The sequence below is a fragment of the Arvicola amphibius genome, chromosome 18 (genome assembly GCF_903992535.2).
Source record: "Arvicola amphibius chromosome 18, mArvAmp1.2, whole genome shotgun sequence".
In the NCBI taxonomy this organism is placed as follows: domain Eukaryota; kingdom Metazoa; phylum Chordata; class Mammalia; order Rodentia; family Cricetidae; genus Arvicola; species Arvicola amphibius.
This window is the reverse complement of record NC_052064.1, coordinates 32,933,021-32,956,562: the sequence shown is the minus strand read 5'-3', so window position 1 is coordinate 32,956,562 and position 23,542 is coordinate 32,933,021. Positions and strand designations below refer to the sequence as shown.

Genomic DNA, 23,542 nt, shown 5'->3' with positions numbered 1-23,542 from the left:
GCTACTGGTGTGGTGGTTGAGAGAAAATGGCCCCACAGGCTCATAAGGAGTCGCACTATTAGAAGGTGTATCATTACTGGAGTAGGTGTAGGTGTGGCATTGTTGGAGGAAGTGGTGGGCTTTGAGGTCTCAGATGCTCAAGCCAAGTGTAGCACTCTCTCCTGCTGCCTGTGGGTCTGGATGCAGAACTCTTAGCTTCTCTCCAGCACCATGTCTGCCTGCATGCTGACATGCTTCCCACCATGATGACAATGCACTAAACCTCTGAAATATAAGGTAGCCCCAACGAAACGTTTTTCTTTATAAGAGTTGCTGTGGTCATGGTGTCTCTTCACAGCAATAAAACCCTAACTAAGACCACTGGTAAGCCTGAATTTTCTGTAGGAATAAATCATTACGATAAATAAAACTGAGGGGGGAAAAAAACCTTCTTAAAGCAGCAGTAAGTACCAAAAACAAGCCCCAAGAAGAGGAAATGGGAGGCAGATTTGATCAGCACAATGCATATGAATATTAGACACAGAAAAAGTGCTAAGAGTTGAAAATTATTGTTCTAAGGGCTGCAGGAGTGAGAACAAAAGAGATTTGATTATAAGTATACTGCTTTTGTAATTTTTTTTGTTGTTGTTTTTCGAGACAGGGTTTCCCTGTAGTTTCTAGAGCCTGTCCTGGAACTAGCTCTTGTAGACCAGGCTGGCCTCGAACTCAGAGAGATCCGCCTGCCTCTGCCTCCCGAGTGCTGGGATTAAAGGCCCGCGCCACCACCGCCCGGCTGCTTTTGTAATTTTTAATTACTTACAAGTAGTCTGATTAAAAAGTTAATTTTAAAACATAGCATTAAGACGAGTGTGGTATCCCCCCCACCAGTAGTTTAAAAGATAGAAGTTACTGCCTATCTCAACTTCCTTCCCTTCTATTGCTATCTGTCATCTTGCACCACACCCATGCCCGTTTCCCTCCTTGGTAGATAGAAGAGGCGTGGTTTCTGAGACTTCCAGACCAGGTGCTAGGGCCAGCACCTGTCCATCTTTGATGGCCATCATCCCATGGCCTGCACTTTTCCCTGTTTTACTGAAACAACCAACACGCTGAAATTCTCCTCATCCTGGAATAAATGGACCTCCTAGCACAACGCTTCGTCAGCCTGCTTCCTTCCACTGACATCAGAGCAACGTAAGAGGGTTAATGCCCTGTTAACTGGTTAATGCCCTCTGTTAACTGGTTAATGCCCTCTGTTAACTGGTTAATACACCCTGTTAACTGGTTAATACACCCTGTTAACTGGTTAATACACCCTGTTAACTGGTTAATATACCCTGTTAACTGGTTAATGCCCTCTGTTAAGTGGTTAATGCCCTCTGTTAAGTGGTTAATGCACCCTGTTAACTGGTTAATGCACCCTGTTAACTGGTTAATGCCCACTGTTAACTGGTTAATATACCCTGTTAACTATTTAATATACCCTGTTAACTGGTTAATGCCCACTGTTAACTGGTTAATACCCACTGTTAACTGGTTAATACCCACTGTTAACTGGTTAATGCCCTCTGTTAACTGGTTAATGCCCACTGTTAACTGGTTAATGCCCTCTGTTAACTGGTTAATACCCACTGTTAACTGGTTAATACCCACTGTTAACTGGTTAATGCCCTCTGTTAACTGGTTAATGCCCTCTGTTAACTGGTTAATGCCCACTATTAACTGGCTAATACCCACTGTAAACTGGCTAATACCCACTGTTAACTGGTTAATACCCACTGTTAACTGGTTAATACCCACTGTTAGTTATCAAGCCAGTGAGCGAGCGCGCTATGAGACAGGGTCTAAGACGACTGTGTTAACTGGAATGGGAAGATCGACCCCAACTGAGGGTGACACCATTCCATGGGTGTGGACTGAGTGACGCTAGCACTTACCTTTCTCCTTTAAAGCAGGCCCATCTCACCATCCGCTTGACCCTCCTGCCACCAGCACTGCCCACCGTAAGGGACTGTACCTCAACTGTGAGGCGGAGGAACCCCACCTTTACCCTGCGTCTGTAGGACAGGAACGTGACACACAGACCAGGGTGGCCGGGGTGGCGTGGAGGGTCCTTGGGAAACCTGACTCTGGTCTTAGGTCTGTGAACTGTTTGAGGAGGAATGTGGAAGAGTTTAGAACCTTGGGCCGCAAGACTTCCAAATTCTAAGCAGAAAGCCCCAATCAGCCATTCTGGTGGGAACCTGAAAGACAATACTCAGATAAGCATGGGCAAGGAGGGCCAGGCCCACGAGGTTTCAAAGAAGAGGACTCTACTGGGATTTGGGCTGGAGTTCGTTCAGGTGGTGTCGGCAAAAACCTGGTGCACTCTGCCCATGTCCTAAGGACCCGAGTGGCATACAGGCTTCTGCCACAGCTGTCACTACTCCCTACTCATTCAGGTCCACGGTGGAAGGGAGCAACAGGCATAGCGGAAAGATGAGAAAATACACAACTGGGCAAGAAAAAGAGCGTGCCTACAAAGTTACAGACAAGGCAGTTCTGAAAGCAGCTGTCTTGTTGAAGAGCTTAGGCCCCACTAAACAGAAATGATGCTAGCCACCTGGGATATCAGGAAAGGTGCCCTGCCGGAGACTCTCTACCCACTGATGGCTCCATCGAGTGCCTAGACTGGGAGTGCCACTCAAGAGGTGTACTGCCAGCAAGCCCTTGCCAGGGGAAGTGTTTCCCCAAAGTCAGTCTGTGATACGGTCCAAAGTTAATGCAAGGGGGCTCAAGCAGAACTCAGAGTGCCATGAATATGCTACTGGTCTTGCAGACACTAAAGACTTATGAGTGTGGGGAGCCAGGTAGCAGTGGTGCACACCTTTAATTCCAGCACCTGAGAGGCAGAGGAACGAGTTCCAGGACAGCCAGGGCTACACAGAGAAACCCTGTCTCGAAACGCCAATAAATAAATAGATGAATAGATAGATGAAGGGAGGGGAAGGGAGAGAGAGAGAGGCTGCTGCATCTCAGAAGATGGTCTGCACTTAACACTTCTGGACAGTCTTTTGGAAGACTATGGGGACTCTGGAAGTCAGATGAATTTGTTTTACATTATGAGATGGCCAAGAGCCTATGGAAACAAGGGGTGGAAGGGTTATATCTTAAAAGTGGTATCTGGGGCTGGAGAGATGGCTCAGAGGTTAAGAGCATTGCCTGCTCTTCCAGAGGTCCTGAGTTCAATTCCCAGCAACCACATGGTGGCTCACAGCCATCTGTAATGAGATCTCTGTAATGAGATCTGGTGTCCTCTTCTGGCCTGCAGGCATACACACAGACGGAATATTGTATACATAATAAATAAATATTTTAAAAAAGTGATATCTGTGTAGCAGATTGAAGGGGTGGCTTCATGACAGTATAGTCGCCTTGGCTCTAGAATCACTCAGGAAATAAACCTCTGGGTGTGTCTATGAGGGAGTTTCTAGACCCAGTTAACTGAAGTAGAGAGACCCACTGTAAATATAAGCAGCATCATTCTATAGGCCGGGATCCTGAACTGAATAAAAAGGAGAAGAGGGGTTGAGCACCAGTGATGATCCTGTCTGTGCTTCCTTCTATCTTACGTTCCCTGACGACACAATGTGACCAGCCTCCTCATACTCCTGAGACCATAAAATTCCCCCCACAACAGATCATACCCCCAAACTATGAACCAAAAAACAACCAGAAAAAGAAAACAAAAATAAACCTGTTCTTAAAATGCTGTGGTGTTCTGACACGATAACAAACACAACAAACACTACTCGGTCCCTCACTGCTCTGGTCTGATCTGTGCCCAGCCTGCTAACAGTCATGCTTCCAGCCATCAACTGACGGACACACCAATTCAAAAGCCTGTTCTCTTCACAGAATCCAAACAAATCTTTACACCGCCTCCCTTAAATGCAGGCTTTCTTGTACTCTCTCAGTCCTAATCTGTTTCTCCTCCTATTGAGTTCTCAGGGTTCCTCTCTGGCACCCCTGCAATCCCCACCACGCTGTCACAAACAAAAACAAACACCCTGTCCTGCTTTTCTCCATCATCACGTACACTCCAGCAACTGATCCTTTGAGGTGTGGCCACATACACACACTTAGCAAAAAGTGTTTAACAGATGCATTCTGAATTGAGATGGGTTGAGTCCCAATTTCTTCCCCCCCCCTTTTTTTTTTTTTTTTTTCCGCCTTCGGTTTTTCGAGACAGGGTTCCTCTGTAGCTTTGAAGCCTGTCCTGGGACTAGCTCTTGTAAACCAGGCTGGCCTCTAACTCACAGAGATCCGCCTGCCTCTGCCTCCCAAGTGCTTTTTTCTCTTAAGATTTATTTGCTATGTATACAGTGTTCTGTCTGCATGTATGCCTGCATGCCAGAAGAGGGCACCAGATCTCATTACAGATGACTGTCAGCCACCATGTGGGAATTGAACTCAGGACCTCTGGAAGAGCAGTCGGTACTCTTAACCTCTGGGTCATCTCTCCAGCCCCCTTTTAAACTTCATTCATGAGTTCTAAAAGTGTTGTTAGCTACATTATAGAAAATCACTTAGATTTCCAGAAGGCACAAAAGACGTCTAAGAGTTCGGCCTGTTTCTCTACTCCAAATTTGCTTCCCCACTGTCTACCAATTAGAATCAGTTCCACCACCATTCTCGACCCCACATCCAATGTGTGACCACATCAAAAGGTCGCTGATCATTCCCGCGGGTGCCATGCCCACATCTCAACTCAGGTGTTCGACACCTCTGTAAATTACTAACCTCCATAGTCTCCCATCTCAAAATTCTTACTTCATCCTAAACCTACACTATAACCCATACCTTAGTCTAAGAATAGAAACAAATAATAAATTAACATTTACCTTAATAAGATGGCAAAGATTATACAGAAATACTTAACACTAAGAAGACTTATACCCTATTGTCAGTTAACAAAGTTTTTTTTAGTAAGTTTTTGTTTGTGAGGCAAAGTCTTGCTTTGTAGCCTTGGTTGTTCTGGAACTCCCTATGTAAACCAGTCTGATCTGAACTCAGAGATCCTCCTTCCTCTACCTCCTGATTGCTGGCACCACTACACCCAGATTACAAGGATTGTATTCTAATGACAATCCTCTATTATAATTAAGTATTATGGAGTATTCCTTTCTGCAGGCAGTGAGCTAACCTAAGCTTAAGAGCTGGTCAGAAAATGTCAACGGCAGGATGTGAACCATGGCCGTCTGGCTCCAGTGACACATGACTAAACATGGCATGTCCTGTCATCGCTCTATGACAAGAGCCAAGCACAGCTCTCCCCTTCCAGTCACCAAAAGCCACCTCCTCGGAGAGAACTTCCATACCCATGCCTGAAGAATTATTCACTCTAAACAAGAGCAATCATTATACACATATACTTATGTTTCATGCTCCAGTCCTGCCTGGTTAATTTGAATCTCCGGAGCACTGTGGTTTCTGTTTTGTTTCTAACTGTTGTCTGTAAAGGATTTTAGTTTGTTTTTTTTATATGTTTGTACTGCATAATAGCAGAGTAGTTAGTTCAACCAAATATGCAGAACTGAACTTAAGTGAAAATTACACAAGCCAAAATGTAGAATTAATATGTTTTATGATGCTTCATCTTTAATTATTAAAAAATACATTACAGGGCTGGAGAGATGGCTCAGCGGTTAAGAGCATTGCCTGCTCTTCCAAAGGTCCTGAGTTCAATTCCCAGCAATCATATGGTGGCTCACAACCATCTGTAATGGGGTCTGGTGCCCTCTTCTAGCCTGCAGGCATATACACAGACAGAATATTGTATACATAACAAATAAAAAAAATACATTACAAGCCAAAATGATTCCCCTGAAGGTGTGAAATCAGCAACTATCCTCCAAATGTTAGAGAAACGCTGAATTTTCAGAGTTATTCCACAAAGTACTACAAAACAGACCTCAAACTTGCCACAAATAAGGAGTTTTGGTGAGAAGTGCTCTCCTGGAGCTGTAAGGGTGGCTCAGGACTCAAAGCACATATTCTTCTTCCAGAAGATGCATTCAAGTCCCAGCACCCACACCATGCTGCTCACAACCACATGGAGCTCCAGCTCCAACATCCTATTCAGACTCCCAGGCACCTACTTCACGTTGACACAAGAATGCATACACACATACACAACTTAAAATATGCATTTTTTAAGGAAATACATCTTTTCTTGGCACTTTCCCACCCCAATTAATGGCCACATTCACACAAGGCATAGTCACATAAGGCACATAATGTAAACGAATACACATCTTTAAAAAAATGGTTTAAACCCAGTGTTAGTGGTTCATGCCTTTAATCCCAGTACTTGGGAAGCAAAGGCAGAAGGATCTCTGAGTTCAAGGCCAGCCTGGTCTACAGAGAGAGGGTTCCAGGACACCCAGGACTATACAGAGAAAATCCTGTTTCAAAAAACAAAAAAACAATACACATCTTATTATCAACAACACTATCAGTTATAGCACAAAAATCACATTAATACCAAACTGATTGTCATCCCCTCCCTAGTTTTCAAGCCATGTCTTTGAAGGCTCTGCACTACTAGGAGGGACTTTCTTGAAAGTCCTAAAATTAGACCTAGACGCTGACTCTTTTGTTGTTGTTGTTTGGGTTTGTTTGCTTTTCAAGATGGTTTCTCAGTAGCTATGGAGTCAATCCTGGAACTTGCTCTGTAGACCAGGCTGGCCTCGAACTCCCAGAAATCCACCTGCTTCTGCCTCCCTAGTGCTGGGATTAAAGGAGTGCTAGCAGTAATACTGACTTTTAACAAGCACCCTGGGGTGTTTTCAAGCACCAACCAATTCTCTGGTCACCAAATGGAAATTTAAGAGTCCAATTCTGATTCTAACTACCCTAAGCTAGGACAGATACCAGCCACAGCTGTCCAAGTTTCTTTTCCTATCATTATAGCAAAAAAAAAAAAAAAAAAAAAAAAACCTGACAAAAACAACTAAAGAAAATACCTGTTTTAGCTTGCAGTTTCAGAGATATCAATCCTAATTATGGCAAGGAAGGCATGGCAGAGCACATTATTCCCTATCATGGCAGTCAACAAGCAGAGAAAATGGAATACAGGAGATCAGAGCAAGACACAACACAAAGGACCCACTCAAGGTTACTCTCCTCCAGCTAGATCCCTCCTCCTAACGTTCAGGAGCATGTGGGGACATTAACATGTAAGCCATAGTAAGAGCTTGACCTCAGAAGACTGCCCCCTCCTTTTCAGATGCAAGTCCTGGACTTCTGACCAAACAGCTACAGATCACAAGTTCCCGAGAAGACCTTCTAAGGTTTAGTAATAGTCTAGAGTGTTTACAGAACGCAGAAAAATAATTTTTACACATATTACCAACTTGTTACAAAAACACAAGGAACAGGCAGATGGCAGATCCATAGGTGGCCACAGATATTAGTAATGTACAGCTGACACAGAGGAACACAAGTCTGAACTGCTTCAGTCCATTGGCATAAGGATTTTGGTGGAGACTGCAAAAATTTGAAAAAGCTCACACAAACACTACATAGCCTAGAAATAGTTTAAATGCTAGCTCATATCATAAATGCATAAAATGTGCCTAAAAGTGACAATAGCTTGCTTTATCACCACTGTAAATCACACATAAACCTATTACTAAAAGGTAACATTTGTCAAAGCCTACACATGCAAACACCGAGCATGGCTCTATTCTCAAGAGAAATGTAAATAACGAGGATGCAGTGTTAAGTCGTAACTACATACAGTTAACTACGGCATGATTGCATTGCTGTGATAATGCAGCAGACACCTCTGCGGCTACTACAGTAAGTTTAAGTTTCCAAAACAGACTGTGATGCAGGCCTTTAATCCCAGCATTCAGGAGCTAGTTCCAGAACAGGCTCCAAAGCTGGAAAAAAAAAAAAAAATCTATGCATAGAAAGCAAACTACATCTCATAAACAATTATTAGTCAATTAAAAATAAAAAGAGGGGGACAGAGATGGCTCAGCAGGAAAAGGTGCCTGTCACCAAGCCAAACAATGTGAGTTTGATCCCTGAGATCCTCAGGGTGGAAATAGAGAATCAGTTCCCGAAGGTTGAAGGCTGTCCTCTGACCTCCACACATGAACCTGTTCTGTGATATTTTGATCGCATTCTGGCAATAAAGTTTGCTTTGAATCAGAGGGTGGAGGAAGCTACTAGCTGAGCAAAATTAACCATGAAGGATTTGGAGGACTGAAGACAGACAGACAGGAATAAGGAAGTAGTCCGTAGAGAGGATCTCAGTCACTTTTGGATGGAGGAACTGAAGACACAGGTCACTGGTAGTTTCTCTGTGACTTCTCTGGCCATTCAAGTTCTTATCCCAATATCTGACTCCTGACTACTATTGATAAAGAATAATGAGATAAATGTAACATGAACCCTGGCATCCATGTGGATGAACACACAGAATAAAATATAATTAAAATTTTTAAATAAAACTCAAGCTAGTGAGATGGTTCAGCAGGTAAATCGTCATGCCTGATGACCTGAGTTCAATCCTCCGGAACAAGGGTAGAAAAAGTGGACAGACTCCAGCAGAATGCCACCTGGACCATCACATACGTGACCCTATCATGTATATACCAACACATACCCACAACACACATATACAGTGTAAAAAATAAATAAATTTTACACAACATGGACTCTGTCACTAACACGTTACCGCATCTCCATACCACATGATCGTAAGTGACTGAACACAGGTACAAAAGCCGGCGTCTACCCAAAACTGTTCTTATGCTAAATAAGATAAAGTCAAGTAAAATAAACTTCAACATTAGCCCTGCTGCCTACTTACCTTCTGAAAGTAGCCTACCCAGACAAACCACTTTGCTAAGAAAACAGCAGGCACTGAGTCGGCCATTTAAGTAGCTACAATCAATGGGTGCTTGGGTGTTCTCATCACAGTCAAGAGAAAGACATTCTAGATCAGATATTCCAGAGAATCAACCAGCTGGAGATCCCAAAGTCTCCAAGTTAGGAACTCTGGTGCAGATGGGACAGTCTGCTCACCCGTAGGACACCCAGAAACTAGCAACCTTATGGAGATGAACTCAAGCACTTGAGTCACATGGGGTGACAGACCTACACAAAAAAGCACCTTCGTTTCTACTGTAAGAACTTTTACATTTCATTAAGCCTGCAAACTGGCAGGACTCTAATCAAAAAGGGGATCTGGTAACCACGGTGTCTTTCTAGATTCAGTCATATAAACCATCAAATGATTTAATCATAGCAGTCTGTGCTACAAAAAGCTGAACTGAAAACATTCTCCCCACTTTGAACAGATGTAACTAGAGTATTAAAGAATATATCCCAAAAAGAAGCCATCAGACATCTACACTTGAGCAAGATTGAAAGACCTAACAACAAGCACTATCCCTCACACCTAAAGAGTTAACTACTCGTTTTTCAGGGGTTTTGGTTGTTTGGGGGGGGGGGTAGCGGGGCGTGGAGAGCTTTGGAAAATAAGAATGAGCACACAAGGACCCTGGAACCCTAGAAATAAAGCCTCCTAGAAATCAACAGAAAGGGGCACTCTCCTTCACATTTTGACTATTTGACCTGAGTTCTACTCAGGATACACTTGTTGAAAGAGCAACACATTCTGTTATCAGACTGAGGGACCCTGCCTCTTCCTCCACATCTACTGCCCACTTAAGCAGCATACACTAGATGCTGCTATCCTAGCTCCAGAAACTCAAAGGCAGACTGCGGGAATCTTGTTCAGCAGATTCAATAACTACATACATGTAATTTAGGTGTGCAATGCATTTCCCAGACCTTCTCTTATGTATTAGAAGCTCCCTGATATAATTTGAAGGCATGTTCTTTGTGGAGTACAAGCTGAGTCAAATCTCACCTGCCACCACTTGTTCTCAACCTGTAGAGGCCAACGTGAAAGCTAAAATGAGATCCTGTATGAAATCCACCTGCCCATTGCTGCAGCCGAGGAGTCCTCTTAACAAGGTTTTTTTTAAAACAATTTGTGGCTAGGTAAAGTAGTGCCCCCTTTAATCCCAGCTTTCAGGAGGCAGAGGCAGTTGGTGAGGCCAGCCTATCTGCACGGTGAGTTCCAGGCCGGCTGAGGCTACAAGAGACCCAGTTTCAAAATCAAAAACAAAAATAAAAAAAATAAAAAAAATAAAAAAAAAAAAACCACCCAGAAGCATTTTGTATTCCCAAAAGGTTTAGAACTTTTCTCTGGTTCTAATCAGAAAACACTACCTAACATCTTTCTGGGCAATCTTTCTTAAACAGATATTGTATAAAATCCTTCACAGGCCTGGTGAAATGGCTCACCAGGTAAGGGTGTTTGCCATCAAGCCTGAAACCAGAGTTGGATACCCTGGACCCCACATCATGGAAGGAAAGACCCAACACCTCAAACTGTCCTCTGACCTCCACGCACAGGCCATGGAAATACGCGCGCGCGCACACACGAAATAAAAAATAAGCCTTTCATGAAAAAAAGTACAAACGAGTCACATTCTATATTTCTTAAATCACTTCATCTTACTGACTTAGTTAGGAAATGGGTATTAATCTCCTGAAACTCACAATTATTTTAAATATTCCTTTGAATTACCCTTTCTGAACTGACTCCACTGAAAACCAATGCCTCCATCCAGAATCTTCCCCAAGAAAACTGTCGGGTACAATCAACAAGACTGGGCCGGTCATGACCGGTACAGCTCTAATCCCAGCTGGAGGGAGGCAGAGGCAGACTGATCAAGACCAGCATAGGCTACCCAGCGAGTTCCAGGCCAGCCAGGGCAAGTGAGACTCTGTTAGAAGGGAAAAAAGCAAACAATACGAGAGAAATAAAACCATTATCTCAGAAAGACACCCAGACCCTCAGGCTAGCTATTTATCATTTACATATATATGTAATTGCATGCGAGCATACATATATATACATATACCTATGCACACACCCCAAAGCAATCTTGCTTAACTTCTCCCTTCTTGGTACTCATTAAGCCTTATGAAATGTAAAAACCACTCCCAGCTCAACAACTCTTCAATGATCCAAACCCGCCTTTGCTGTGGCACTCAGTCCTCCAGATCCGAAACTGTTTTCTGGAACAGAAAACACTGAGCAGCACTCGTGGGCTATTTGCAAGCCTTAACCACGTCACTAAAACAAAAGTGACAGACCAGCCCTAGCCTCACCCTCGAGTGTGAGCAGGAGCGACGCAAGGCCAGATCCCAGGGTTTATGATTTCCACAAATGGGCTCAGGCCCAAGGTTAGCGGCGGCACCACCTCTACCGCGGCGACCCGCGCGGGCACGACGCAGGGGTGGCGGACCGCACGCCCAGCCCCGCCCCGCCCCGATGGAGCCCTGCTGCAGTCCCTGCTCCGCGACGCGGGACCCCTGCCCTCCACGCACCTGCTTTGCACACCGGGGCGCTGGGGCTCCTCTTCTCCGCCGAGGGCCGGCCCTGCTCCGGGGACCTCCTCCGGTGGCGGACGCGGGCGGGGGGTGGGGCCGCACTCACCTCGCCGCCGGGCCACAGGTGGGTGGGCGACGAGCTGGGCGACGACACGGTGCCCAGCAGGGGCGGCGGCGGCTGCGGTCGCGGAGGACTGCTTCGGGCCGCAGGCGCCGTGCCGCGCGTGGGGCTGGTGCCGCGCGTGGACGTCACGGACGCGCCCGTCTGCGTGGCCACGGTGGGGCTGGTGCGCGCGGCCGCGCTCCCGCCGCCGCCGCCGCCGCGCGTGGGGCTGGTGCTGCGCGAGGCGGTGCGCAGGCCGCCGCCGCCGCCACCCGAGGGGCCTGAAGCGCCTCCGCCGCCGCCGCCGTTGTTGCCGCCGCCGCCGCCGCCGCCGCCGCCGCCGCCGCCCCGCGTGGGGCTGCCATGTTGCTGCTGCTGCTTCAACTGGAACGGCACGGTCGCCCTCATGGGCTGCAGGCGGCTCCCGGGGCCCCCGCCCGGGCCGACCGCGCCACCCGCGAGGGCGCCCGCGGGCGTGGGAGACCCATTGCGCCTCACCCGCTGGGACATGGTCCCCCCCCGCCCCGGAGAAGGCGGCCCGCGAGCGCCGTGGGGAGGGTGCTGGGCGGCGGGGGCCGGCTGCGCGGGGCCCGAGGGAAGGCCTGAGCCTGCGGGTGACGAAGCCTGACTTCGGGGACGGGGCGCGCGCGGGCAGCGGCGGCCAGCGACGAGGTGGTGCAGCCGCCGCCGCGGCTCCTCATCAACAATAGTGTCGCCTCCGGTGTCCCCGCCCCCCGCCGCCGCTGATTGGTGCGGCGTCAGCGCGCTCGAGCCGCTCGGCCTCGCCCATTGGCTGCGCGCCGCTCGGCTCCCGAGGCTGCGTCGGCTCTTTAAAGAGAAAGAGACCCGCCCCCGAGGGGTCGGGCGGCGGAGGAAGCGGCCGCGGCGGGAGGGGGGGGCGAACGCGCGTGCGAGCGTGTGTGTGTGTGTGTGTGTGTGTGTGTGTGTGTGTACACACGTGAGTGCACGCGTAGGCGCGCGCCCGGACACGCGCGTCCCTGCTTCCCGCTGGAGGAAGCCCCTGGGACCCGGGGCTGGAATATGGCCAGAGGGACGGGCTGTACGGGACCGCGGCGTCCCCGGGGATGGTCGGCTCTGATCCGAGCTTTACCCCCGACCCTAACTCATTTCCTTACCACAGTTCCAGCTGTGAGTTAACACGTATTCACGTCTCTTTGGGGGCCCCAATATTTTTTTGTTCTATCCTAATTCCATCTACCTATAGGCAGGGCTGGAAAAATAAAAGAAATGTAGTCTTACTGTCTGTCATTTTACATCCTTTCTGGTTTTGGTTTGTTTGTTTTTGGTTTGTTTTTAGCTGTACAAAGATCCAAATCTCAGAAAGGTTACATTTGCAGATTAGAATACACTTTAGATGGTTATCTATGAAGTTCAGTTATCAAATGGTGCTAAATACCCTCCTATATAGATTTCAAGTAATCAAGCATTTAATCAATTAGTTCAGAGTTCCCTTATACCTGAAAAAGATGGCTATTACCTTACAAGTTTATAAAGTACTTAGGCCTCTGTTTGCTCCAAACTATTTGAAACAGCTGGGTACACCACCCACGTTTTATCTGTTTATTACATTTATGCATTTGGTATGTGTATACGCGCGTGCATGCATGTGGAGTTCAGAGGACAGCTGATTATGCTTTGCTTTCTGTCTGGTTTCACCTATGACTGAGTACATACTATATTTGTCTTTCTGGGTCTAGGTTACCTCACTCAGGAGGTTTTTTTTCTACTTCGATCCATTTGCCTGCAAATTTAAAGATGCCATTGTATTTTGTTTTTTCTGTTTTTCTTGTTTGGTTGGTTGGTGGGGGGTGGGGGTCGAGACAGGGTTTCTCTGTATAACAACCCCAGCCGTCCTGGACCTAGCTCTTGTAGACCAGGCTGGCCTCAAACTCACAGAGATCCACCTGCCTCTGCCTCATGAGTACAGGATTAAAGGTTTCCTCCACCACCACCAGGCACGCCATTGCTTTTTAACGCTAAGTAGTACTCCAATTGTGTGAATGTACCACATTTTCTTTATCCATTCTTAGGGTGAGGAGAATCTAGGTTGTTTCCAGGTTCTGGCTATGACAAATAATGCCGCTATGAATATAGCTGAGCACAAATCCTAGTGGTGTGAGTGTGCCTCCTTTGGGTATAAACCCAAAAGTGCTATTGCTGGGTCATGAGGTAGATTGATTCCTAATTTTCTGAGAAATCGCCATACTGATATTCCAAGGGGCTGTACAAGTTTGCACTCCCACCAGCAATGGAGGAGTGTTCCCCTTACTCCGTATCTTCTCCATTATAAGCTGTCATCAGCGTTTTTTTCTAAACCATTCTGACAGGTGTAGGATGGTATCTCAGAGTTGTTTTGATTTGCATTTCCCTGATGGCTAAGGCTGTTGAGCATTTTTTAAGTGTCTCTTGGCCATTTGAGATTCATCTGTTGATAATTCTGTTTAGATCTGTAGCCCATTTTTTAATTGAATTATTTGGTAATTTGATGTCTAGTTTCTTGGATTCTTTGTATATTTTGGGGATCAATCCTCTGTCAGATGTGGGATTGGTGAAGATCTTTTCCCATTCTCTAGGCTGTCGTTTTGTCTTGTTGACCATGTCCTTTGCTTTACAGAAGCTTCTCAGTTTCAGGAGGTTCCATTTATTGTTTCTCTCAGTGTCTGTACTAATGGTGTTATATTTAGGAAGTGCTCCACTGTGCCAATGCATTCAAGGCTACTTCCCACTTTCTGTTCTATGGGTTCAGTGTGGATGGATTTATGGTGAGGTCTATTTGCATTCCTCTACATGTTGATGTCCAGTAATGTTAGCACCACTTGTTGAAGATGCTTTCTTTCTTCCATTTTATATTTTTAGCTTCTTTGTCAAAAAATAAGGTGTGTATAGGTGTGTGGGTTAATATCAGGGTCGTCAATTCGATCCCATCAGTCCTCCTGTCTGTTTTTATGCCAATACCAAGCTGTTTCCATTACTGTAGCTCTGTAATAGAGCTTGAAGTTAAGGATGACTGCCTCCAGATGTTCCTGGGTTTTTTGTTTCTCCATATGAAATTTAGTATTGTTCTTTCAAGGTCTGTGAAGAATAGTCCTGGGATTTTGATGGGTATTGCATTGTTGCTATTGGTAAGATTTCCATTGTTGTGCTGTTAATCCTACCTCTCCATATGTATGGGAGATTTTTCCATTTTCTGATATTCTGTTCAATGTCTTTCTTCAAAGACTTAAAATTTTTGTCATACAGATCTTTCAAATGTTTAGTTGGAGTTGTCCCAAGATATTTTATGTTGTTTGTGGTTATTGTGAAGGGTAAAGTTTCTCTGATTTCTTTCTCAGACCATTTATTATCTGTATATAGGAGAGCTACTGATTTTTTTTTAAGTTAATCTTGTATCCTGCCACATTACTGAAGGTGTTTATTGCTGTAAAACTTTTGGGGTTACTTATGTAACCTACCATATCATCAGCAAATAGCAAAAGTTTGACTTCTTCCTTTCCAATTTGTATCCCCTTGATCTCCTTTTGTTGTCTTAATGCTCTAGTTAGGATTTTGAGTACCATATTGAATAAATATGGAGAGAGTGGACAGTTTTGTCTTGTTCCTGATTCCAGTGGAATCACTTTGAGTTTCTCTCCATTTAGTTTGATGTTGGCTGTTGACTTGCTGTATATTTCTTTTATTATGTTTAGGAAATGCTCCTTGTATCCCTGATTTCTCCACAACCTTTATCATGAAGGGATGTTGTATTTTGTCAAAGGCTTTTTCAGCATCTAATGAGATGATCATGTGGTTTTATTTTTTTAGTTTGTTTATATGGTGGATTACACTGACAGATTGTCATATGTTGTACCATCCCTGCATCTCTAAGATGAAGCCTATTGATCATGATGGATGATGTTTCTGACGTGTTCTTGGATTCAGTTTGCCAGTATTTTATTGTATTTTTGCATCAATGTTCATGAGAGAGACTGGATTGTGGTCAATTTTTAAGAAGGCTCCATGAGGTACTGAGAAGAAGGTATATTGTGTTTGGGTGGAATGCTCTATAGATGTCTGTTAAGTCTATTTGAGTCATGGCATCTGTTAGTTCCCTTCTTTGGGATTTGTTCCTGTGAGATCATATATTGCCTGAGGTTTTGTGGATGTAGCTGACTTCGTTGGGTTGGAGTTTTCCTTCTAGCACTTTCTTTAGGGCTGGCTTTGTGGATAGGTATTGTTTAAATCTGGTTTTGTCATAGAATATCTTATTTTCTCCATCTATGGTGATTGAAGGTTTTGCTGGGTATATTAGTCTGGGCTGGCAACTGTGGTGTCTTAGTATATGCATAATGCCTGGCTTTTTATTATTTCCATTAAGAAGTAGGATGTAATTCTAATATGTTTGCCTTTATATGTTACTTGGCCTTTTTCTTTTGCAGTTCTTAATATTTTTCTTTATTCTGAATGTTTAATGTTTTGATTATTATGTGACAAGGGGACTTTTTTTTTTTTGGTCCAGTCTATTTGGTGTTCTGTAAGCTTCTTGTATCTTCATAGGCATGTCCTTCTTTAGGTTGGAAAAGTTTTTTTCTATGATTTTTTGTTGAATCTATTTTCTGTGCCTTTGAGTTGGACTTCTTCTATCCCTATTATTCTTAAGTTTGGTCTTTTCATGGTATCCCAGATTTCCTGGATATTTTGTGTTAAGCATTTGTTGGATTTAACATTTTCTTTAACCAAAGAATCTATTTCCTCTATGGTATCTGCAGCACACAACGCCTGTCTGTGCGCTATTCGCTACCATTCAGTTCATGAGCCTCAGGCAATGGGCTGGAGGTTGAAACACACAAAGACACACAGACAGAGACACGGACCTCTAGTCACTGGTAAGAAGCCCTTTATTCATATACCTAACCGTCAGGTGGGCCAACAGGTGAAAACCTCATCCTCTGATCCTCAAGGCCAAGGCAACACGTGCTGGTGAAGCAGAGCTGGTAAACAACTTTGACACAGCTTTCAGTAACTCAAATCAGAAGGAGAGTAAAGATCTCTGGCAGGGAAGAGCAGCTGGAGGCCAGGACGCCAAATGGTCCCAACAGTATCTTCAATGCCTGTGATTCTTTCTTCTATCTCTTGTATTCTGTTATTTATGCTTGCATTTGTGAGTCCTGATCGTTTACCCAAATTTTCCACTTTCGGAATTCCCTTGGTTTCTGTTTTCTTTATTGCTCCTCTTTCCGTTTTCAAGTCTTTAATCATTTCCTTCAGCCGTTTGGTTGCTTTTTCTAGGTTTTCTTTAAGAAATTTGTTGATTTCTTCCGATTTTTTGTCTTTCCTCCACTTTTTTAAGGGAATGTTTCGCTTCCTCTTCAAGGGCCTCAGTCATCTTCATAAAGTTATTTTTAGGTCGTTTTCTTCTGCTTCATCTGTGTTGGGGTGTTCAGGTCTTATTGTTGTAGAACCACTAGCGTCTGGTGGTGTATCGCTCTTTATGTTGTTGAGCGTATGCTTACCTTGTTGTCTACCCCTCTCCTCCTCCAATTGGTGTAGGTGGAGCCTGTGTTTCTGAGCGTCCCTCTTTCTCCACTTGGTGTAGTTGGGGCTGTGGCTCTGTTGAATGCTCCTTCAGGTATAAGCAGAACAGAGGCTCCAGCGATGGCTCCTACAGGAGCAAGATGGCCCAAGGCTCAGATGGTTGCTCCTCAAGGTGCAGGTGGGGCCACAGCTCCGGCGTTCACTCCTCCAAGCTGAGGCAGTGCCACTGTCCTGGTGATTGTTCCTCTAGGTATAGGTGAGGTTGAGGTTCCAGTGGTCGCTGTGGCAGCAGGGTATCGTGTATCGAGAATGGCAGTGTATACTGGCTGGGGCACAGGTGCTCGTTCCCAGAGGAACTTCTTAAGATAGCTTGTGGAAGCCACCGCTGGAACCTGCAGCTATCACTTGCCACTCCTGGAGGTCGCCGGGGCCTCTGATGCTGTCCCGGGAGAGTTGCTCGGAACTCTCAAAATACTAGGTTTCTCTACAAAAATCTTCAGACTGAAATGGGTTTTTATGAGTCTTATTTTTTCTGTAGTTTTTTAAGCTCCTTTAATTTTAATAGAACCATTTCCATCCTTCTACAACTGTTTCTAAAAAGTGATTGAACAGAACTTATATATACCACTAAATTGATCAGTATGACCATAAATTCTTTCCATTTTAAAATGGGAGAAATAAATAAAAGGGGAAAAAATAAAAGAAAATGGAAGAATTGGAAATTGTCTTACATTATATACAGCAATGCAAAAATATGCACATAAAATACTAGAAGGAAAAATAAGTAGATATGCAGGGCAGTGGTGTCACACACCTTTAGTCCCAGCACTCGGAAGGCAGAGGCAGGTGGATCTCTGTGAGTTCAAAGCCAACATGGTCAAGAGAGCAAGTTCCAGGACAGCCAGGACCACACGGAGAAACCCTGTCTTGAAAACATAAATACATACATACATACATGATAATAGAATAAAATTTTTAAGGTAGGATTTACTGGGGTGTTATTTTCTCCAAGAAATATGAAATTCTGGTTTTCTGTTTAAGAAGAGGGTTATTAAAGCTTAAACTGCTGATCAGTGATCTCTACTGAAAACCTCATTGCTTCTTTACCCTAGATCCTCAAGGCTCCATGGCTTGTGCACTCTGATCCTGAAGGGAAGGCCCTCAGGACCGGTCCATCGAGCTTCTCGATCGCAACAGTTCGTCACACTGACGGCTGTTTAGCTGCCATCCCAGCCTCTCCTGTAGATCTTGTATCTGTGTCCAACCCAGGCCACACAGGGCTCATCTGCTCCTGGACACTCGCCTGCCGTTAGCTAGCTCCCCTTACAGTAAATGACAGTCAGTGGTCATCTTAGGTCTACATTTCTAGCCTATGAGAAAACCAGTAAACCACTCTGCCTTATTAACTGACTTCCTGAAACTCATGTGAAAGGAACATTCTCTAAACTTTCACCCCTTATAATAGACCTGTTACCCTGAATTCACCTAGCCAGTCTTCCTGAACAGGTCTGCCATGGCTACTTTTCCAAGCACCCTGCTTCTCCAAATTTCCTACCCTCCACCCACGTTGTTCATGTGTCTTCCTTTCCTTTGTCTTATGTTGTTTGTTTGAGGCAGTCTCTCTATTGTGTAGCTTTGACTGTTCAAGAACCTGCTCTGTAGGCCAGCCTGCATAGATCCCGAGGTACTTTCCCTATTTCAGAAACAGACTGACAAGCCATCGAGCCTCGAGGATTTAAGGGAAACTCACAGAGATCCACTCGCCTCTGCCTCCCAAGTGCTGTGATCAAGGGCATGTGCCACCATTCCCAGCTTCTCAGAGTGGTTTTGAAAACCCAAATTTGAGCGGAGTGATGCATGCAAGCCTGCAATCCCAGAGCTAGGGAGGCAAAGGCAGGAGGATCATGAATTTGAGGCCAACTTGGACTACAGAGCGTAACAACTTACACTACTTGGGGCTGAGGTTGGATGGCTCGGAGATAGAGCGCTTGTCTACCATGTTCAGACTCTAGGTCTCATGCCCAGTATCACAAAACAAGCAGAAAAAACCCACACAAAACCAGCTCACTCCACCACACAGCTTTCTGTCTCTCTTCAGATGCTGACCAATGCTGAGACTTTCCACACCTGTCCTGGCCCCTCTCTGCCTGACTCTTCCTCAGTAGTTTCCAGACACACCAATGTTCTTTCATTTCCCCCAATTCCGGGTACCCTCATCCTGAGGTCTTCACACTTACTGTTTCCTCTGCTTGGAGACGCTCCATCCTCTTGTCACCTGCTCCAGTCTTAATTGATCTCTGAGTTGGAGGCCAGCCTGGGCCACACAGTGAGTTCCAGGACAACCAGGGCTACTCAGAGAAACCCTGTCTCAAAAAAGAAGAAGAAGAAGAAGAAGAAGAAGAAGAAGAAGAAGAAGAAGAAGAAGAAGAAGAAGAAGAAGAAGAAGAAGAAGAAGAGCTAGAGAAATAACTCAGGGGTTAAGAGCACACTGGCTGCTCTTTCAGAGGACCTGGGTTCAATTCCCAGCACCCACATGGCAGCTCACAACTGTCTATAACTCCAGTTCCAGGGGATCTGACACCCATGGCAAAACACCAATAAACATAAAATAAAAATAAATAAATTTATAAAAAAAAAAAAGAAGAGGAGGAGGAGGCGGCAGCAGCAGAAGCTGCTGAAGAAGGCCAACATCTGGAAGGCAAGGGTACTTCAGAGGGAAGACTGGGAAGAAGTTTGTATACCCTAGTAAGGAATTCAAAGTTAATTCCTTTAATATGCTTGTTCTGTCTTTTGAGACAGGGTCTTGCTATGTAGCCTATGTTGGCCTCAAACTCATTATGTGACGCAGGCTTTTAGGCTTTTTTGGAAGGGGGTACTTTGTTTTGTTTTTGGCTTTTAGAGACGGTTTCTCTGTAGCTTTTGAGCCTGCCCTGCAACTAGCTCTTGTAGACCAGGCTGGCCTTGAACTCACAGAGATCCAATTAAAGGCATGTTCCACCACTGCCCAGCTCCTTTTATGCTTTTTAAAATGTGTATAAATGCCGGGCGGTGGTGGCGCACGCCTTTAATCCCAGTACTCGGGAGGCAGAGGCAGGCGGATCTCTGTGAGTTCGAGGCCAGCCTGGTCTACAAGAGCTAGTTCCAGGACAGGCTCTAAAAAAGCTGCAGAGAAACCCTGTCTCGAAAAACCAAAAAAAAGAAAAAAAATAAAATGTGTATAAACATTTGTGTTTATATATGTGTGGACAAGTACAAGTGAGAGTTCATGTCCGCTTATGCCCAGGTGTGTAGAGGCAAGAGGATGGGAGTCTTCTCAACGGCTCTTGTTCACTGAGGCAGAATCTCTCAGAGAACTCAAGGCTAGTTTAACTACCCAGTTTGCCCCGAGGATCCCTCATCTCCACCTTCTGAGTTCTGGAATTACAGGCATGTCAATACTTCCACCCGGTACTTAAGTGGGTTCTGGGAATCCAAATTCTAGGCCTCACATTTGCATGGGAAGGGCCTTAACTACTGAGCCAACTCCTAAGCCTGCTACCCTAAAACTCTTGATCCTCCTGATTCAGCCCTCAGAATCCTGGGATTACAGGTACATGCCAAAAAGTCAGATTATATTCCAAATACTGTGGTTCATTTGTAATAAAACTGAGCCTATTCGTTGCCTAAATGAGCAGAATATCTAATTTGAAAGTAACAACAGACACCAAAAATAGAAACAAAAAGCAACCTGACATTTACTGAAATGTGTGAGCACAAAGGGGTATTTCTTTGCATGAATCACAATACATATTTCAAAGTTATCCATCCTTATCACAACCTAGACTCGTCTGTTTTTTCCAGACAGGGTTTCTCTGTGTAACAGCCCTGGGCTGCCCTGAAACTCACTCTGCAGACCAGGTTGGCCCCACATAAAAACTATACTATTTGCAATACTGTTTGACCAATAGTTTAAGCATATTGCTAGCTAGCTCTTACATCTAGAATTAACCCATTTCCATCATTTTATATTTTACCACAAGGCTCATGGCCTACTAGCCAGGTTCTAGCTGGCAGCTCGCATCTCTCCCCTCTGGTGGCTACATGGCTTCTCTTTGACTCTGCTTACTCTCTGTATATATCTTTTCCAGCCTGGCTATATTCTGTTAAGCCATTGGCTGAAAGCAGCTTCCTTATTCATTAACCAATAAAAGCAACACATATACAGAAGGACTTCCCCCAGCAACCCACAAGTGTTAAAATCTAAAACCAAATTGTTTTTGCCATGAGCTGGTACCCCAGTTCAGAAAAGCCACTTTTTGAAAACTTGATAAGACAAGCACATGACCACCCTGTGGCATAAATAAAGAAATTGGGGGTGGGATGTGATTCTGGGTAGAATACTTGCCTAACATGTCTGAGGCCTAGGGGGAGGCTTGCGTGAAACTTGAATTCAGTCTTTGTCCTCTCCTTACACGCTCTCATTCTCAACAGAGCAGAGTCTGCCTCACAACCTTCTGCAACTCTACCAGCCCTTCTGACCTCCACAGATACCTTCACTCATGTGCATGCATGCAAGACGCACACACGCACACAACACACACACACGGACACACAGAGACACACACAGACATGCAGACACACACACACCACAGAGAGAGAGAGAGAGAGAGAGAGAGAGAGAGAGAGAGAGAGAGAGAGAGAGAGAGAGAGAGAGAGAGAGAGAAATAAATCTTCAGGAAAAAAGAAAACCAAATACAGCTAGAAGGCTGATTTGAGCCTGGGAATGTGGGAAAATAGCAGGACACTTCCCTGGCACCCGAGCAACCCTGGATCATGTCCTCCATCACAAGGGAAGGGGAAGGGGAGGGGGATAGCTAATTTTTAAAAATAGACATATGCTTTGTTTTTATTGCCCTCAAAATCCCTCAAGAATTGTTGAACCTTCTGAAAATGATTAGTGGTTTGTTTTTTCCTCAGGGCATCCTACCGGAGTCTCCCCACCCCATGTTCTAGGACATCTGCACAGCTGTCAGCCTGGACTTCCCTTCATTTCTTGGCTGAGCCTGTATCCTGTTCTTCCTCTGCCCAGGACCTTCCTTGCCTGTCTCTCTGTTTGCATCTTTGTTCTGTAATTTTTTTAAAAAAGCTTTATTAAGCTTTGTTTGATTGTTATGTATACAGTGTTCTGCCTGCATGCCTGCAGTGCCAATCTCGTTACAGATGGTTGTGAGCCACCATGTAGGTGCTGGGAATTGAACTCAGGTCCTTTCAAAGAGCAGCCAGTGTTCTTAACCCCTGAGCCATCTCTCCAGCCATTCTGTAATTGATTCCTAAGAAAGGACTTGCAGGTCAAAGTTTGAAGGCACTTAATGTTTGCAGACGTCTTTGTTCTGCCTGCAGCTGATTGATTTGGTTTGGAAATAATGTTTCTCAGACAGTTGAAGGAACGGCTCCCCTGCCACTCTGAATCCTTAGTTGCTATTGATTAATCTGATGCTGTTCCCATTTCTGATCAATGTATAATCTTTTTTGTCCTCCCTGCAAGTTTTTAGTATCTTTTCTTTGTTAACTTTTTTTTAAGACATTTATGTTATGCTTTATATATGACTTTTTCTTTTTCGTTAATTTTCTGGGATGAACACCAGATGTTTTCCTGGTGGGAAAATGTTATTGTATTATTCTTTGATAATTTATTTCCTGTCACATACTGCCCTTCCCTGTCCTGACCCTGTGGACAAAAGACTGTGACATCCCCTGCCTTGCCTGCTGTTTTCTGACTAGTTCAGCTATTCTTCCTGGTGTCGGTCACATCTACAGGCCCTAGCTTCATCTCAAAGCAAGAGGCTGGGGAGCTCTATACTGCCAAAGTGAGAATCTCTAGAATGGCCATTGAGCAGGCCTTTGGAGGATTATATAATCAGGTTAGCCTCTGGGCATGCCCTTGTGCAATTGCCTAGGTTTAATTCGCTGAGGTGGGAAGACACACTCTGAATGTGTGTGGCAACACACATATTGGGTCCAAAGGAGAAAGCTAAAATCAGCAGTAACGTTCATCGCCCTTTGCTTCCTGACTGTGGATGCAATGCAGCTAGCCACTTCCTGCTTCTGCTGTCACCCTCCATGATGGCACAGGTCGCCTTAGGTCACGAGTCAAAATAAACTTTCTTCTTTCAGTTGCTTCTGGTCGGGGAGTTTGTCACCAATACAAAGGCTTCCCTCTGACTGGACTAGGTCTACACGACCCCTTCCCTCTGACTGGACTAGGTCTACAGGACCCCTTCCCATCTGACTGGACTAGGTCTACAGGACCCCTTCCCTCTGACTGGACTAGGTCTACAGGACCCCTTCCCTCTGACTGGACTAGGTCTACAGGACCCCTTCCCTCTGACTGGACTAGGTCTACAGGACCCCTTCCCTCTGACTGGACTAGGTCTACAGGACCCCTTCCCATCTGACTGGACTAGGTCTACAGGACCCCTTCCC

At 45.1% G+C, this 23,542-nt stretch overlaps 1 protein-coding gene across 1 annotated transcript in view; it reads right to left on the bottom strand.

Annotated features, from left to right (window-relative positions):
• Fam117b (family with sequence similarity 117 member B) overlaps window positions 1–12,212 on the bottom strand; it is a 60,150-nt gene extending 47,938 nt beyond the window's left edge. The window contains exon 1 of the mRNA XM_038315277.2: window positions 11,443–12,212. Within this exon, the coding sequence (XP_038171205.1) occupies window positions 11,443–12,058 (616 nt within the window). The 5' untranslated portion in view covers window positions 12,059–12,212. The remainder of the gene's footprint in view (window positions 1–11,442) is intronic.
• Window positions 12,213–23,542: the final 11,330 nt, after the last annotated feature.